The 15677-nt window shown below is 40.1% G+C and overlaps 1 protein-coding gene across 2 annotated transcripts; it reads left to right on the top strand.

Moving 5' to 3' along the window:
* The first annotated feature begins 6619 nt into the window (after nt 1-6619).
* LOC103701444 (rhomboid-like protein 11, chloroplastic) lies at nt 6620-12890 on the top strand. Of its 2 annotated transcripts, none has more exons than XM_039130260.1 (7): nt 6620-7875; nt 9391-9503; nt 10627-10712; nt 10897-10937; nt 11033-11199; nt 11288-11350; nt 12628-12890. In XM_039130260.1, exons 1-7 carry the CDS (start codon nt 7647-7649, stop codon nt 12805-12807), a joined length of 879 nt encoding a protein of 292 aa, XP_038986188.1. In that variant the 5' UTR covers nt 6620-7646; the 3' UTR covers nt 12808-12890. The 2 variants fall into 2 exon arrangements, with proteins under 2 accessions (XP_038986188.1, XP_008781715.2); XM_008783493.4 differs by having other exon boundaries at nt 6623-7875; nt 9379-9503.
* The last annotated feature ends 2787 nt before the right edge of the window (nt 12891-15677 follow it).

Below are 15677 nucleotides of genomic sequence, written 5' to 3' on the forward strand. Positions count from 1 at the left end.
TTATACCAGATTATAACCTTCAACTAGATAAGATTTATTTTTGGTAAAAAATAGGAGGAAAGGAGGAGCAGCAGAACCCCACCCGCATAGCAGCCCTCACTGGCCCCTTCCATCAGAGAATGTTCGATGCGGGTCGCAAATTTCCGCGTGCCCTTTCCAACCTGTGAAAATCCCACTGAGCCATCCACGTATGAATACGTTACCCCAGCGCCACCTCCGTACTGATGGAAGAAAAGCATATATACATAGAGCCATCCGGGCGTAGGACATACGATCCTCTAATTTAATCGACGCCAGCACGTTTTGAACCCAGATAACTCAAGTGGAGTCCAAGCCCCTTACCACCACCAAGCTACCACCTTGGTGGCCAACTAAATAATTTTCAAAAATTTTAATTGTGAAGTTATGATGCATAATTAGAGGATATTTAATTTTTTTTTATGAGTAAAAAAATAATTGCCATGTGCATCATGCAGCTATGCGCCATACCAACCATTCATTTCGATTCATGCGGATCTCATGGCTCATTTTGGATTGCCACCCTAGCTATTTCATCTCGATTTATGCTTATGGTGCAACCACCGATGTGGCATGTGCGGCGTGGGGCACAAATTATGAGTGGTTGCACCCCTCCAATAGATGCAACCATCTCTATCGCCGCGTAGAAGATCGGCCAACTTACCTAACGTACAAAACCATCCATCCATTCATCCAATAGCACTAATCTCAAACAATAAAATATTCGAGGCTGTAAAAGCACCGCCGACGTTGTTCCTCGGCAGAAGGCCAACTTTTTTTGGGATGCTGATCCTCGGCAATTGGTATTGCGACAGGGTCGCAATCACCGACGTGGACAATTCTTTTTAATGCATGCATTCACCATCATAAAGGTGGCATGAGCCCAGTCGCCAACCGGGAATTCCAGCATTAAAAAACTTGTGCGATCATTATTCCCACTTTAATAACTTTTTGTTAGATATCGGGGATTTGCTTTGGATAAACGAGAGAACAAACAACCAACCGGGAAGTAACACACGGTCATAGTACCCATGCGGATCATGGCCGGGAGGCATACATAGTTGGAGTTGGCGGGTGCAATGAGCTTTTCTTAGTTTCACGTTTGGTTAGAGGTTCCCACTTCCCAACCTTAGATATTAAAGACATTCGGGGGGCATTTGGTAACCCCAACAAGATCACCACAGTGATATAAGATCTGCCGTGATCTGAGATGATTTGATCCCAATGATCTAAGATCAATATATTTAGTTGGTCATGGTCTAGTGATTAAAATTCTCCGGACATCCATGAGTAACTTGTTTGATATGGTACAGAGATCCAAGATCACCAACCATATAATACCACAAATACCCTTGATATATCTTAGATGGATTTTTTATGTGTTTTTAATTCTCATGAATCAAAAATTTATGTCAATATGCTAATTCTTATAATATCTCCATAATTTTGTCACATATTCTACTTTTAGTAGCCCTTATTATATATTTATTAATCATATAAATTATATTATAATAAATATTAATATATTAATTATTAATATATTTTATAAAAATATATTTTTTACTCCTATAAATTATTAATCTTATAAAAATATGCATTTATAGAATTAATATTTTTATTTATACTTATAATAGATTTTTTAATACTAATAATTATTTTGATTAAAAAATAAGGTAAATAGGCGTAATATATTAAATATTTTCATTATATAAATATAAAATATAATAATATATTTCTACTATAATTTAAAATTATCCTTCAATAATAATATGATAATAATATGATTAGTAATATATTATAATATAATATATATCATTAATATAATATATAATATCAACATAATATTATATATATAATATTGACAAATATATTGATGGTATATTGATATATCAATCTTTCTGCTAAATTGAAGGGTATTTTTGTCTTTAATTTTCAACCCAGAATCACTGCCATGGAGTGATCTTGGATTTCCGACTTCAAGAACGGGTATCCCATCACCGGGTTGGGCGGTGATTTGAGGAGTGGAGGTGATTTAGAATCACTGCCACATAGGATCACCATGGTGCAACCAAACTCCGAGATCTCATCACCTTCATCCACATTATCCTTGATCCTGGGACGATCACTCCATACCAAACACCTAGCAAAAAGAACATCAAAAGCGCCAAAACCTCCAAGTTACTAGAATCAGAAGACATCATGTACGGACACAACAAAGGAGATCCTATGCATTTGCAGTGTCAGAACATGAAGCTCGTTATTCTTGGGCTCCATGTTGGGTCTGAAAGATGCTGTCACTTCTGTACTAGTCTCCACGGACAAAGAACGAGGACTTCAAGGGAACGAAGCAACATAAAACTCCATCATTGAATGCATATACGTACCAAGCAGGCCGGTTAATGCAAGGCATGAAAATAAAGTTTCGTTATCTGATAACTCAGAGAAATTACTCAAAAAAAAAAGTCTTTCAGCTCTCTTGCATTGCACCCATCCAATTGCTCCAAGCATTGAGCTAGAATGCAACACACCAGCTGAGCGACCCTTCTTTGAGTTATATATCTTTTGAGTTACGAAAGCAATTGTCTGATAGAACATGTTTCAGCCTTCTAATATGCTGCATGCCGTTACGACGGTAATGGGATTTCTGCCATCTTCCCGGCAGGAGAGGGTGCCAATTAGCTCAATAGCTGATACTGGGTTTTATAAAAAATATATAGTACCTTATAGCAGGATAATGATGGTATGAATAATATTGTGTTTGAACAGTACGACCATAAATACAATTTAGAAATAAGGATCCAATATTATTAGTAACAGGTGCCATAAACAAGAAAAAGGTGCCGGAATACAATCCTAAAACTGAATATAAAAATTTTTCTGTGCAAGATCCAAAGTAGAATCTTGGAAGCCTACTAGAAAAGGTTTTGCCTATGACAACAGTGATTTATCTTTGAATTTTTTATTTTTTTTTTTTTTTTTTTTTTTAGGACGGTAGTAGACCTATTAGATTTTATGTACCAGCTGCGGAACGAAAGAGAGCAATGCCTTGGCTACAAGGCAAGGAAAGTACACATATTGGTAAATTTTGATCCCAACTAAATTCCGTGAAGATGAATAAAACGCGGCAAAGCGCAGTAAGAAAAATCTTGGAGTGGATGGAAAAAAAAAAGCGGGGAGGATCCATAGAAATTGTAAATTGGTAGTCTGGTAGGTGGCCATCTTGAATGTAATATATGCTTATCGATTAGTGACTGCTGACTAATTCATCACCTCTAGGTTTTAAAAGCTTGCCATGTCTTTCGGGAGAGGGAAGGAAGATATACTAAAGTTGGTTCGTGAGGGTAGACATTCCAGCATCGGTTATGAAATTTATAGACCAAGGCCCAAAAGCATAGTTCCAAGTTTCGCTTTTGAAGCCTACGTGTTACGAGTTTATTGCCCAGGAGTTTCGCTTTTGTGGGAGGGCGGAGTATTACAGATAATGTTCTTATTGCCCAGGAGTTTATGTTTGATCTCGGTAGGGCTTCGAGTAGAAGGAGTTTGATGGGGATCAAGCTGGACATGGAGAGAGCCTATGATAGGATGAGATGGAATTTTGTGCAGCAGTCTTTGCAGGGGTTTGTCTTTCCCGAGACTTGGGTCAGATGGGTCATGGGATGTATCAGGGCTCCTTCCTTCGCCATCCTGGTAAATGGTACGCCATCACGGTATTTTGTGTCTACTGGGGGATTGCATCAGGGATGCCCCCTTTCCCCATTACTGTTTATTTTATGTGCAGATGCACTCTCTAGGACCTTGCGGCATGCAGTGTTCACCCAGGAGCTGGAGGTTTACAGGCCTGTGCCGGATGCCACACCGATCTCCCATTTACTATTTGCTGATGATTGTTTTCTGTTAGTCCGGGCGATGAGACAAGCAGCACGGATTGTATGGAGGATTTTTTGGGATTATTGCTCTGTGTCTGGTCAACGGGTCAATTCATCCAAGTCAGCAGTCTGCTTTAGCCCGAAGACCAAACCGGATGTGAAGACCTCCATACTGGAGATTTTGGGGGTGGGAGAGCAGGAGGGTATGTTGAGGTATTTGGGAGTGCCGATCTCAGGGCAGCATCTACGTAGTAGTGATTGCTCTTCCCTGGAGATCAGTATCAGGCACAGGTTGGAGGGGTGGCAGATACATTCACTTTCTATGATGGGCAGGATTATCTTGGTACGGTCAGTTCTCTCCTCGTTCCCGATTTACCTATTATCTACCTCTTTTATACCGGTGGCGACAGTGAGGAATATTGAGCAGATCTTCAGAAACTTTATTTGGGGGAGGAACGGAGGCGGAAGGGGCATCCATCTCATGGCATGGGAGGTGGTATGTCAGCCGACGAGATTTGGTGGCTTGGGGTTGCAGTCCTTGGTGGGGAGACGGGAAGTCCTAGCGGCACGGCACGCCGCTAGAGTTGTGTTAGAGCCTGATAGCATGTGGGCCTCATTGATGAGGGCCAAGTATGGTGGTCTGGTGCCTGGGGCCCGTACGGGGCGTCGCCACTCACCGATCTGGAGGGAGATTTGCGCTAGAGCAGGGTTGGTGCTTCCCGCGATTAGATGGGCTATTGGTGATGGGCGATCCATTGATGTGTTAGAGGATCGCTGGGTGACGGAGCAGCCTATGAGTAGACTACCGGTCATGGTGGATATGTCGAGGTTAGTCGGTCTCAGGGTCAGAGATTTGATGGAGCCCGGAGGGGGGCGTTGGAGGGTTGAGTTGATTAGAGAGGCTTTTGGGGAGCAGTTGGCAGAGATGATCTTGGCTCTACCTATTCCTGCCCGGGAGGGGTCGGATAGACTAGTCTGGATGCTGACAGGGCGATCGCAGGTGCGAGCCAGGGATATTTCCATGTTGTTGAGCCGAGCGCCAGCCCGACAGATAGATGGAGGATGGATTTGGAGGATGCGGATTCACCCGCGTGTCGCACTCTTCATATGGAAGGTGGCATGGGGTTGCCTACCGACCAGGAGTGTGTTAGCACGGCGTGGGGTGAGGATTACTCAGTGTTGTGAGGAGTGCACGGAGACTGTGGAGACGATTGATCATGTTATCCTGCAGTGCCCCAGAGCTAGGGGAATCTGGAGCCGATCACCATCTTTGCTGCCCTACTCAGTCGAGTCGACACAGGATTGGATTCATTGGTTGAGAGTTTTCATGCGGAGGCCCAGTACTGTTGAGGCCGGGATCCAGTGGGCTTATTTGGCCCATTCTATCTGGTTGGACAGGAATGCTGGTATCTTTGAGGGCAGACGGTTACCCCTGAGGGTAGTGGTGGACAAAGCTATGCGGCTTGCCAGGGAGGCTACCACTACTATCGTTAGGTCTTCTTCTGAGATGGCCAGGGACACCTGGGGTACTCTTTCCGCTGTCACAGCACCCAGGTTCGCCCTAGTTTCTTGGGTACCCCCACCCCTTGGTCATCTCAAAGTGAATTTTGATGGTAGTATGTCGGTGGACGGGGTGTCTGGAGGAGTTGGTTTTATCATCAGAGACCATCTGGGTGGTCTGATAGCTGCTGGTGGCCGCTGTGCGCCGGGACTCACCGCTGTCGGTGCGGAGCTGCGGGCAGGCTGGGAGGGGATATCCTATGCGAGGCGGGTACTTCGTGCTGAGCATATATGCCTTAAGGGGGACTCCTCTGTGGTGATAGAGTGGATTCGGAGAGTGGACAGATATGGTGATGGACACCCTCTCATTAGTGAGATTCGGAGATTGGCGCAGGAGTCGAGTGATTTCCGGGCGTTACATGTTTTTCGGGAGGCAAACAGTGCAGCAGACTGGGTTGCCTCTTTTGTTGCCCGGCATTCTGGAGAGGTCACATGGACATCCATAGGAGATATTCCTCCTACCCCGTATGCTTTACTTTCTTTTGATATGGCTGGATGTACTCAAGTTAGAGGTATATGAAATGCCGCTTTTATCAAAAAAAAAAAAAAAAAAGCCTACGTGTCAGAGGAAAAATGCTCAAAAGAAACTGCATTGGCTAGGGCTTTATGATACCTAGAAGTTTTTTTAAGACCTCTTTCATTCTGTGGATAAATTGGCAATACAATTAGGCTGCAGACTAGGTTGCTGACAAGCGCTGGACCGAGATGTTTTATTTCATCAAGCCCAGTTCTATCGGACTTGGGCCAAACATTGGTGTCTCATGTGATAGGTGTATCGTTTACAAGACTTTAGTTCTGTTTAGGGCCTTTGAGCCCCTTGATATACAACAACAACAGTAGCACTAACAAAGACAGAGAAGAGGGAAAAAAAAAAAAACTAGTATAGGGATGGATATCCACTGCTATATTCGTATGCTAGTGAGGGATTGTGACTCTTTTCAAGCCGTTTATGTATATCGAAAGGTGAAATGAGCTGCAGACAGGATTGCCTTTTTTGCTGCTTAGAATTTGGGAGAGGCGTTTGGGAGGGAGAGTTACGTAGTTGCTTCCCTTTTTCTTCACCAACTTCTTTTGCTGTACTGAATTGTGTGAGCCGTAGAGGATAGAGGGCGGCGTGGCTCCTCAAACGAATCAGTTAACCCTCTTTTTCAGGTGCTTTTGATCTTTATATGGATAGCTGGCTTCTATCTCTCCGATTCGGTGATTTCCTCCCATTTTTGGAGGATTTTGGGATTTTTATATCATTGGGTCGATAAAGATCTGATCTTTTTGGTTTCGTTGGATTCATGGTTTAAAGTGTATAAAGGATTTCCAAGAACCTAATGATTTTAGGATTTTTCTCTCCCGTTTTCGGAGGGTTTTCGGATTCCATAGTCGTAGATCGGCGAAGGTATGATTTTCCGTTATCCATCCTGTTTGTTTGATTCCTGTGATTTGGTCCCTGGTTTGATAAGGTTTCAAAGAAATTAGCGGCTTCAGGATGCTCCTCTCGCCATTTTGGAGGATTTGAGATCCTTTGGCCGCAGATCAAGAAGGATTCCATCTTTCTTGTCATCTGAACATTTTGCTGTTAAGGCTCCTAAGAAATCTAGTATTTTTGTTCGCAGAAATGCCGTTTTGCGAAGATTTATTTTGGGTTTGAGGGTATTGGATTTGTAGTGGTTGATAGAATTCGTGGCATGGATCTGTGAGTGTTTTCTATGGGATGTGTTCATTTGAATGCGGTGGAATTCGAAACCCACCACACACACAGCATTCGAGGAAGAGGAGGAAGAGGAGGAGGCCAATAGAGTGCACAGGGAGAGAGAGAGAGGCATGGGAGAAGATCTCCTCGCCACTGTCCATTGAGTACCACAACCCACCCACTCTTAGAATCGATCCATTGAAAGGTGGGAAAAAAAAGGGCGTCGGTAAAATTATAAATATTCGATAAATTTACAATTTTACCAACTGGACTAGTTGCCCGCCAAGCATGGGTCCGATTTATTTGAGCTAAAACCACGTTAACTCCAAGAAAGGTTCCCCAATCACGGCCTTTCGATCTTGGCACGTAAAGAATCCCCTGTTCCTCCAATCACACGGTTAGAATGGATACTTGGCCTCCAATCACACGGTTGGTTACCACTGGATCCCGTTCTCTTCCCTCATTAATCCTCTCGAGGCCCTCGCTGGGGTTTTTCGCCCGCTTCCACTGAGAGAGGCATGGGGCAGCTCCATCTACTCTCGCTAACCCCTGCGACCGCGGTCGGACTCCTTGGAGCCCGTCGGTCCTCCGTGCTGGACGCATGGCGCACTTCCGCTGCGCCGGCGGCCGCCACCGCCGTCGCCGCCTCCTTCGGTCCTCTCGGGCGGCGGAGCTTCTTCTCGCACCGGAAGACGGCTCTTTTTGTCGCCCGGCGCGGCCAGTTCTGTTGTAAAGTGGGAAAACCAGGTCTTCTCCATTTCTCTATGTTAATTTAGTTCGTGAATTGGTTTTTTATTGCGCCATGATGCAGTTTTTTAATTATAATCTTTTTATACGAAGCCATTTGATGAGTTCTGGATGGATTGATGAGGATTGATGCTTCTTGTATGTGGTTTATTATAAAGTTACGATTTTGGGTCAAATTGGTGATGTAATTGATGATTTTATTTGACGTGATATGTAAGTCTAATGACATTGGAGATTTTTTGCTGAAAGTTTCTGGTAGCGCGTCGAATTGTTGTTCAGTTGGAAGTTTATGAATGAGTTCACAGTTTATATCTGGTTCTGGCTTATTTTCTCTATTGGTAATCTTGTTGCTGTGCGTTTGCGAAATTATGCAAAGCAGCGGAGTTAGATTGTAGTATGAAGTGAAGCATGGAGTGTGGACATGTTCCTATACTGAAAACTTCTAGCTGATTCTCTCCAGTTATTGGAACCTAGGTGTAGAAGATTACTGAAGTAGAAATTGTCAGTTAATAAAATAAGTTAACAAAATAAGAGGCTTTGAATTGCAGAAAATAGAGCATGTGGGGGCATAGATTGCTCCTTCTAGAGCCCGCACGCGCGTGCGCACACAGAGAGAGAGAGAGAGGGGAGGGCTTTTTATATGGTTTCTTGATTTATAACAGACTAAGAAATTCATCATAGTTGCTCTTTTCGGCGTGGAACCTTTTAACCAGAAGAGATCAATCACAATGCAAGAAGTAGAGAATGACAGATGAAACATAGGTAATTTGCTAATTCCTTATCCTCTTTATTATTCCCAATGACAATATTTTTTGTAATCATAACAAAACTTAAAAAAATAAAAAAAAAGGAGGTGCACAGAATAACAGGTTCAGTCTGGAAAATTAGAGGTCCCAGGCAGATTATAGAATGAATGTTAGAACTTGAGATACCAGTTTGCAAATGACCCATGTAACGTTAACTCTACCTAGATTAGAGGCTTATACAATATGAATACTTCATCATACCTCCAAGGCTCCAACATGAACATACATATGGTGCTCTTTCGTTTGGCTTTAAATTGACTAGAGGATCAGATTCAGATCTATTTTCATGCTTGTGCTTCCGTTTTTAGCTTTCCTTATTCCTTTTAGGTAATAGCCATGTTAGTGGTAGTGAAACCATGGTTCCTAGCAGAGAACAACTTTTAGCAAAACATCTCACGGACAAAAGTTTTGTGCAACTTTTCTTGTTATTTAATTGATGTACAATCATAGTTTTTGAAATTGTTTTTATTTGAGTAGGTTGTGAATTTTTCTCATTTTCTTTTGTTTTTCATTTGAAAGAAATGTTCTTTATCTGGTATAGGTCTAGGATTATGTGCTTGTAGGAAGCTCTATTTCGTTTCTAGAAATATAATCATTTTGGCAGGCACTGTATGTTTTGTCTCTATATTTCTTCATGTGCTTATTTTGTGGAAGGCGCACTGAGTTAATGTGAGGTGCGTATGTCTGTTTTTGAAAGATATTACATCAGAGTTGGAGCTTGCAAGACCTGAAGGAAAGAGGGAACCAGACAAACGCGTCAATGGAATATTCTGGATCCTACTTCTTAACCTTGGCATTTATGTGGCAGATCACTTGTTTCAGGTATCCTAGTATTTCTTTTTTTTTTTTTTTTTTGCTTGGTCTTTTTCCTGATCATGCTCAGCCTTTATCCTGCACTAGCATAATTAGATGGCATGACACCTAAAGTTGCATGTTTCATAATGAATAACTGAGCGATGGCCCAGTTTTGGTGTAATATGATCTTTGATGATTAGTAATCATGTTAGAATGAAAAACTATCTGTTATCAGAGATTTAGATTTAAAATTAGATTCACCTGACTGGTTTAACAAACATAAACATATGACTGCAATATCTTGACATTGACATTTAGATATTTTTTTACTGAAAAGCAGTCATTTCTAGTACAAATATTATGAGAGTTCTACTGGAGAGAGAGAGAGAGAGAGAGAGAGAGAGCTTACATCATCATTTGCAAAATGCTGCCATTCACATATAAGCTTCAGAGCCTCTTTACTAAACCATATTTCAAAAAAAAACCCTTGTAAGTTTTTCTTCCATTTTATTTATCAAAAGTTGTCTTTCATCTCATGTTTTATATGTACAGCTACCTGTGTAAAACTTGATTAGTTTGCTTACAATCCTAGGTAACTCTAAACATTGATACATACAGAAAAATTTCACCTCTTCTGAATTTTCTTGCAGCTATCTCTGGAAAAATCTACTGCTAAAATAATTCCATTTTCTTTAATGATTTTCTTCATAACTCTCCAACAAACAAAAACTATATATCTCTGTACATACAGCATAAGTACACTGAGATTGTCATGCATATGAAGGACTTTGTGATACATGTATCTAGGAAGATGTATTTTTCACTGTAAAACCAACTGGGTTGGTCAAAAAAATACAATATTAAAGTTTCTTGGTTTATAATTTATTATTAGATCAATGGTCTACTTTATCAACAATTCCAGTGTGAGAAAACTCCTTATGTCTGAATAATGTAGCCATCTCTTTATTCTGTTTTGATTTCTGTTATTTTGAAGAATGGAAGTATATTTAAGTTATCTGGTGTGGATGAAATGTGTTCAATTTGTGCATCTTCTACCTGTAGTATTGTGTATTCATATCGTTCAATCTTTCCCTGGACCGCTGAGTGTCTATGGTCTAGAAGTTTGAATAACAATTATTCTCTTTTGCAGCTCCAGGAAATCAAAACATTATATTTGTACCATAGCTGGCCTTCTTGGTACCAGTTCGTGACCGCTACTTTCTGCCATGCTAACTGGTTAGGTCTCTTAACTGTTGAGAGATGCACTTGATTCTTTTTTACCTATGGTCTTAAATGAGAATGTCAACCTACTATCTTTTGGCCTAACAAATGGTTCTACTTCCTCTATGTAAATTTCAAATGACAATGACATAAAGATTTTCGCTGTAGAATTAACTTTATTGCCAATACATCCTTGCAGGCATCATCTCTCCAGCAACTTATTCTTCTTATACATATTTGGTAAGAGTTCTTGATTCGCTTTGAAATGCTATTAATTTTTTCCATGATATTTCTACATGAACTTAAATTCTTGAATTTGTTTCATTTATAAACAGGAAAGCTTGTTGAAGAGGACGAAGGTAGTCTTGCATTGTGGATCTCTTACATCCTGACGGGTGCTGGAGCAAACTTCATTTCATGGTTAGTTCTTCCAAGATCCGCTGTATCAGTGGGAGCCTCTGGAGCTGTCTTTGGACTCTTTGCAATAAGTGTCCTTGTGAAGGTAAAATTCCTTGCTTATTCTGGATATAAGATTGCATGTCTTATGAGTATATCAAATTATCAATAATGTGCTGAAATGGTTATTGCAGATGTCCTGGGACTGGAGGAAGATTATTGAGGTTCTTGTCCTCGGTCAATTTGTCATTGATAAGGTAAACATAACTGTCCCATGTAATTTAGATATATCATTACTTTCTAGAAATAAAATCAATCAAATGTTACTGTATATTGTAAATGATGGACAAAATCTGCTTAAGCCTTCTAAAAGTACTTTGAATGTTAAGTGGGTTATGGGTTCAATAACCTATTCATTTGATGACGGTGGAAGTGGTTCACTAACCTATTCATTTGGTGAAGGTGGAAGTGGTTCGGTAATGCAGTTTGGTGACTGGTTAGGGTTTCATATCAAAAATGCTTAAGGAAGAATAAGAGGTAAGCTGTGCACCCAGGGGGTGCTGGTGGGGGTAAGGAAATAGAAGACGAAGATTAGAAGAAGGATAAGTGGATAACATTGAATCCACCAAAATGGAAACCTAAAACTCCCTGAAGCAATCATTTCATGAACTTTACCATTCTAGGGAATGACCTTTTCTAATATATGCATGCCAGGCTATCTATATCCAAAAACATCAATCTAAATCTCAATTCATAAAGAATTAGTATATATTCTACTACAAATACAACAACTTAATCATTATATGGCTCGTTAGGACTTTAAGCTTATTTTCGGTACCCATCACAACCGAGTTTAGAAATCTGAGCTATGCCTCCATATGGATATAGAGTAATTTGTTTCTGCAGTTTGGTGCTCATCCTCTAGCTTTCTTCGGGCACTACATTGGAATGTTTCAAAGGAAATTGAAAAATTCCAAAGATAGTCCAAACAGATTCATTGCCTGACAACAACAACAACAAAAGCCCTAATCGATCATCTACTATAAGCAAGCTGAAGTCCAAGTGTGTCTTCTGCTGATGATGACTGTGATTGCGGAACTTACCGGAACCATGATCTGTGGATAAAGCTAGTATTTAATTGCTTAGGGGAAATTACCAATTCCCTAGAGGAAAAGGGTTGTCCCAAGTAGGTGGCATCCAAGGTGACAACATCCTGATGAATGTGTACTAGTACTCACAACATACTGATGAATGCGTACTAGTACTCCTGAGCACATTGCTTATATTGCATCATGCATAGAGAATGTCTACAATGTTAACAACATGACCATCCAGTCAGAGATGGTTGCTAGTTGCATAAAAACAAAAAGAAACCTGCAGGTGACTTTTATGCAGCTTTTTTTTTAATTTGCTTAGAGTCAAAAAGAGGGCCTAAGCCCACCAATATTTGCCGCTGCGTTAATTTCATGCACATGCTTTTCTTATCCATGCCTCTTGATTAAATGTTAAATCTGTTTGCTGTCATTTTTCGCAGGTTTTGGAAGCAGCACAAGCTTCAACAGGGCTGACTGGAACTTGGGGCACAGGCTATGGTGCAGTTAATCATATTGCCCATCTCTCTGGTGCTTTAATTGGTGCTGCTTTAATACTGCTCATCAGCCGTATTCCTTATCAACCTTCTGGCCGAGATATCAAGGCAGATAAAAGAACTTGATTATGAGTCAATATTGTCCAATATGTTTACAGTTTCATTAGAACTTCTAGTTTGCTGGGATTAATATATAGCTTATTTTATCATTTGGGTCTCTCTCTCTCTCTCTCTCTCATGCATGCATGAACAAACTTGTCAGCTTGCCAGCTTTACTCATAGGCCATAAAGCTCTGAATGCCCTTTATGACTACTGCACAAGATGTAGTGATTGGTTACAGCTACCACGATGCGGAGAGGGTTTTTGCCACCTTGTATGGAGGATATGATTTCTAAGCTTAAGAAAGGACTTCGATTGATCCTATGGTGCAAGAAGCCAGGTACTTCAATGGACAAATAAAAGAGAACTTTCCTTTTCTACTTGCAGCAAAGTGAGAACATGATACAATTTGACCTGCTTAACCAACAGGCCAAGAAGAAAACAGATCTGGAATATAAAGAATCCCTTGCTTGAGAACGTGTTTCCAAAATTCTAACATACCAGCGCTCAATGGACCTGTTCAAAAATTCAAAAGAGAGTCTCTTCGGCTTTTGCATAGAATAAACTGCCTTATTGTCAGTTCAGGAATACCACCTTGCATGAATTGAGAATCTGTCCATAGATCCCAAGCTGCACCTGGGATTGCTTCCTGCAAAAAGTTGGGAATCCGACTGTTCCACTAATGTCAGAACCTGTTCAATTTACAATGAAATTGCAGTAAATTTCATCAGAAAACAAAACCACATGAAAAAAGGGGTAGGAGATGAATTGAAATGATTTACTTACTTCGTCCACCCCACATCTAGAAATCCTTTGATCAAAGTGTTGAAAACAATAATCTTAGGTACCACCTCAATATCCTTCATTTGATGCACACCCCTCAATGCATCCTTCATATTGCCTTCTTTGCAATAGCCACCTATGATAATGGCCCAAGTGCGTTCATTAGGGCGCAGCTTGGTCTGCATATCCAAAATGAGCTCCTCAGCTCTCCTTGTATCTCCATTTTTAGCAAAAGCTCTTGCAATGTTGTATGTGACACCATCAGGTTACCGGCCAGCAGCATGCATCTTATATACAACATTCCAAGCTTCTGTAAGATTTTGCTGATCACACCATGCTTTGATGAGTATGTTGTAGGTCTTCTGACTTGGCCTTGCAATTTCTTCAAGGCACATCATATGGAAAAGCTTTTGTGATTCATCAGGCTTACCCACAATATCATACCTTCAATGAGAGTATTTTGATGGCTTCTTCGATCTTGCCAGATTGCAAAAATGCATTAATAATGGCATTGAAGAATATCGAGTCAGGCTTTAAGCCATTATATTCTACCTGGGAGATGAGTGAAGTAATTGACTCAAACTGCTTCTGATTTATCGAAGCAGCTAGTAGAGTTGTACATGTGATGAAAGAAGGTTTGTGCCCATCTTCTATTAGACAGTCAAATAGGGACTCCGCCTCATGAGATTTCTTTTCATCTATCGGTCTACCCATCTGTTTTGTTCTTGTACGAACCATTCAGCAACTGTTTCCTCTCAAGCACATAGGGCATTGAGGTTGTACTTTGGAGTATGAAGAACTTGAAATTGGTTGTAAAGTCTTATCACATTTAGTCTGTTCCTAACGTTTTGAAGAGGACAAAGGTTCAGCACTTGGGAACTTGACTGAAAAGAAGCAAGAATATATTTTCTCAGTGTTCAAAAAAAAGTAATAATAGTCTAGAAAAAAAGAGTAAAATTGGTTCGCTGCTATTTAGCCTCAGCTACCAAATGAAAAAAACAAAACATCAAACCCCTCAAGCCCTCAAGCCTCAAGGGCACCCTTTATCCTTATCAAAACATCATTTGGTACCTTGATGAACTCCATCTCCCATAAAAGGTAATAACAGTTAGTACATGGGACATTTCTCCAATTTGTAGGTGGCTATGAAGTTGTTTCACCCCCCAACACAAAATTATCCTAAGAAACCGAAAGAAGGCACCCAAGCTAGGCTAAGCATCGATTTAATGAGTCCATGACAAGAAAACCATAAGGTATGAACAAAAATCATATGAGGAGGGCACTGAAGAAAGAAATATGAGGCGAACTTTCTATTCTATCACGTTTCCTCTATTATCTATCTTAAAAAAGAAACCTAAAAGTCACAAGCTCCTTTTACTAATGGAGTCAATAGTTTTGTGAATTAAAAAAAAAATAGCATCATCTTTCTTTCTTGTCTTCAGAATGTACTTTTTATTGGTACACAATAAATGGCAAGATCATACACACAAAGCATATTAATTATCCAATAAATCAATACGCACCTCTAGATAAATTGATATAAAGTTTTCAGAATATGGTGTTCAGCAGTACACAGCCATATGATATACACTTAGCAACTTAAACAAAGGTAGAAAATTGTGTACTTATAATGATAAACACTATATTCTGAAAACTGTATATCGATTTACTTAGAGATGCGTAGTGGCTTGCTAAATCGCTAATTTGCTTAATATGTATCAATACGGCTATGTAATATGCTGATAAAAAGCATGTTTCAGAAATTGTATAACAATTTATTTGGAGGTATGTGCTGAATTATTGATGAATGTGTATAAAAAAAAAAAATGCACCATACATCAGAAAGTAAATAAGTATATATGACCTGCCATATAGTTTGTATTTGTGAATATGATGTTTCGAGAACTATGTATCAATTTATTTAGAGATATATACATCAGGTTTCTTGATAACGAATTTACTAAGTATCTATCACTTGGTCGTGTACGGTGTACTGACGAACACCATAGTCTAAAAACCATATGTCAACTTATCTACGTGGTGTATATCATCTGGTTATATAGTATGTATCGATAAAAAACATATTCTAAAAATATATATAAAAAAATGTCAA

The sequence above is a fragment of the Phoenix dactylifera genome, chromosome 9 (genome assembly GCF_009389715.1).
Source record: "Phoenix dactylifera cultivar Barhee BC4 chromosome 9, palm_55x_up_171113_PBpolish2nd_filt_p, whole genome shotgun sequence".
NCBI classification, from domain to species: domain Eukaryota; kingdom Viridiplantae; phylum Streptophyta; class Magnoliopsida; order Arecales; family Arecaceae; genus Phoenix; species Phoenix dactylifera.

Excerpts from the sequence above, each read along its gene's own strand:
- LOC103701444 (XM_008783493.4), top strand. The coding sequence starts at position 7,647 with ATGGGGCAGCTCCATCTACTCTCGCTAACCCCTGCGACCGCGGTCGGA. Across the intron at positions 9,504-10,626 it reads TGGCAGATCACTTGTTTCAG|CTCCAGGAAATCAAAACATT; the intron begins GTATCCTAGTAT and ends TCTCTTTTGCAG. Across the intron at positions 10,938-11,032 it reads ATTCTTCTTATACATATTTG|GAAAGCTTGTTGAAGAGGAC; the intron begins GTAAGAGTTCTT and ends ATTTATAAACAG.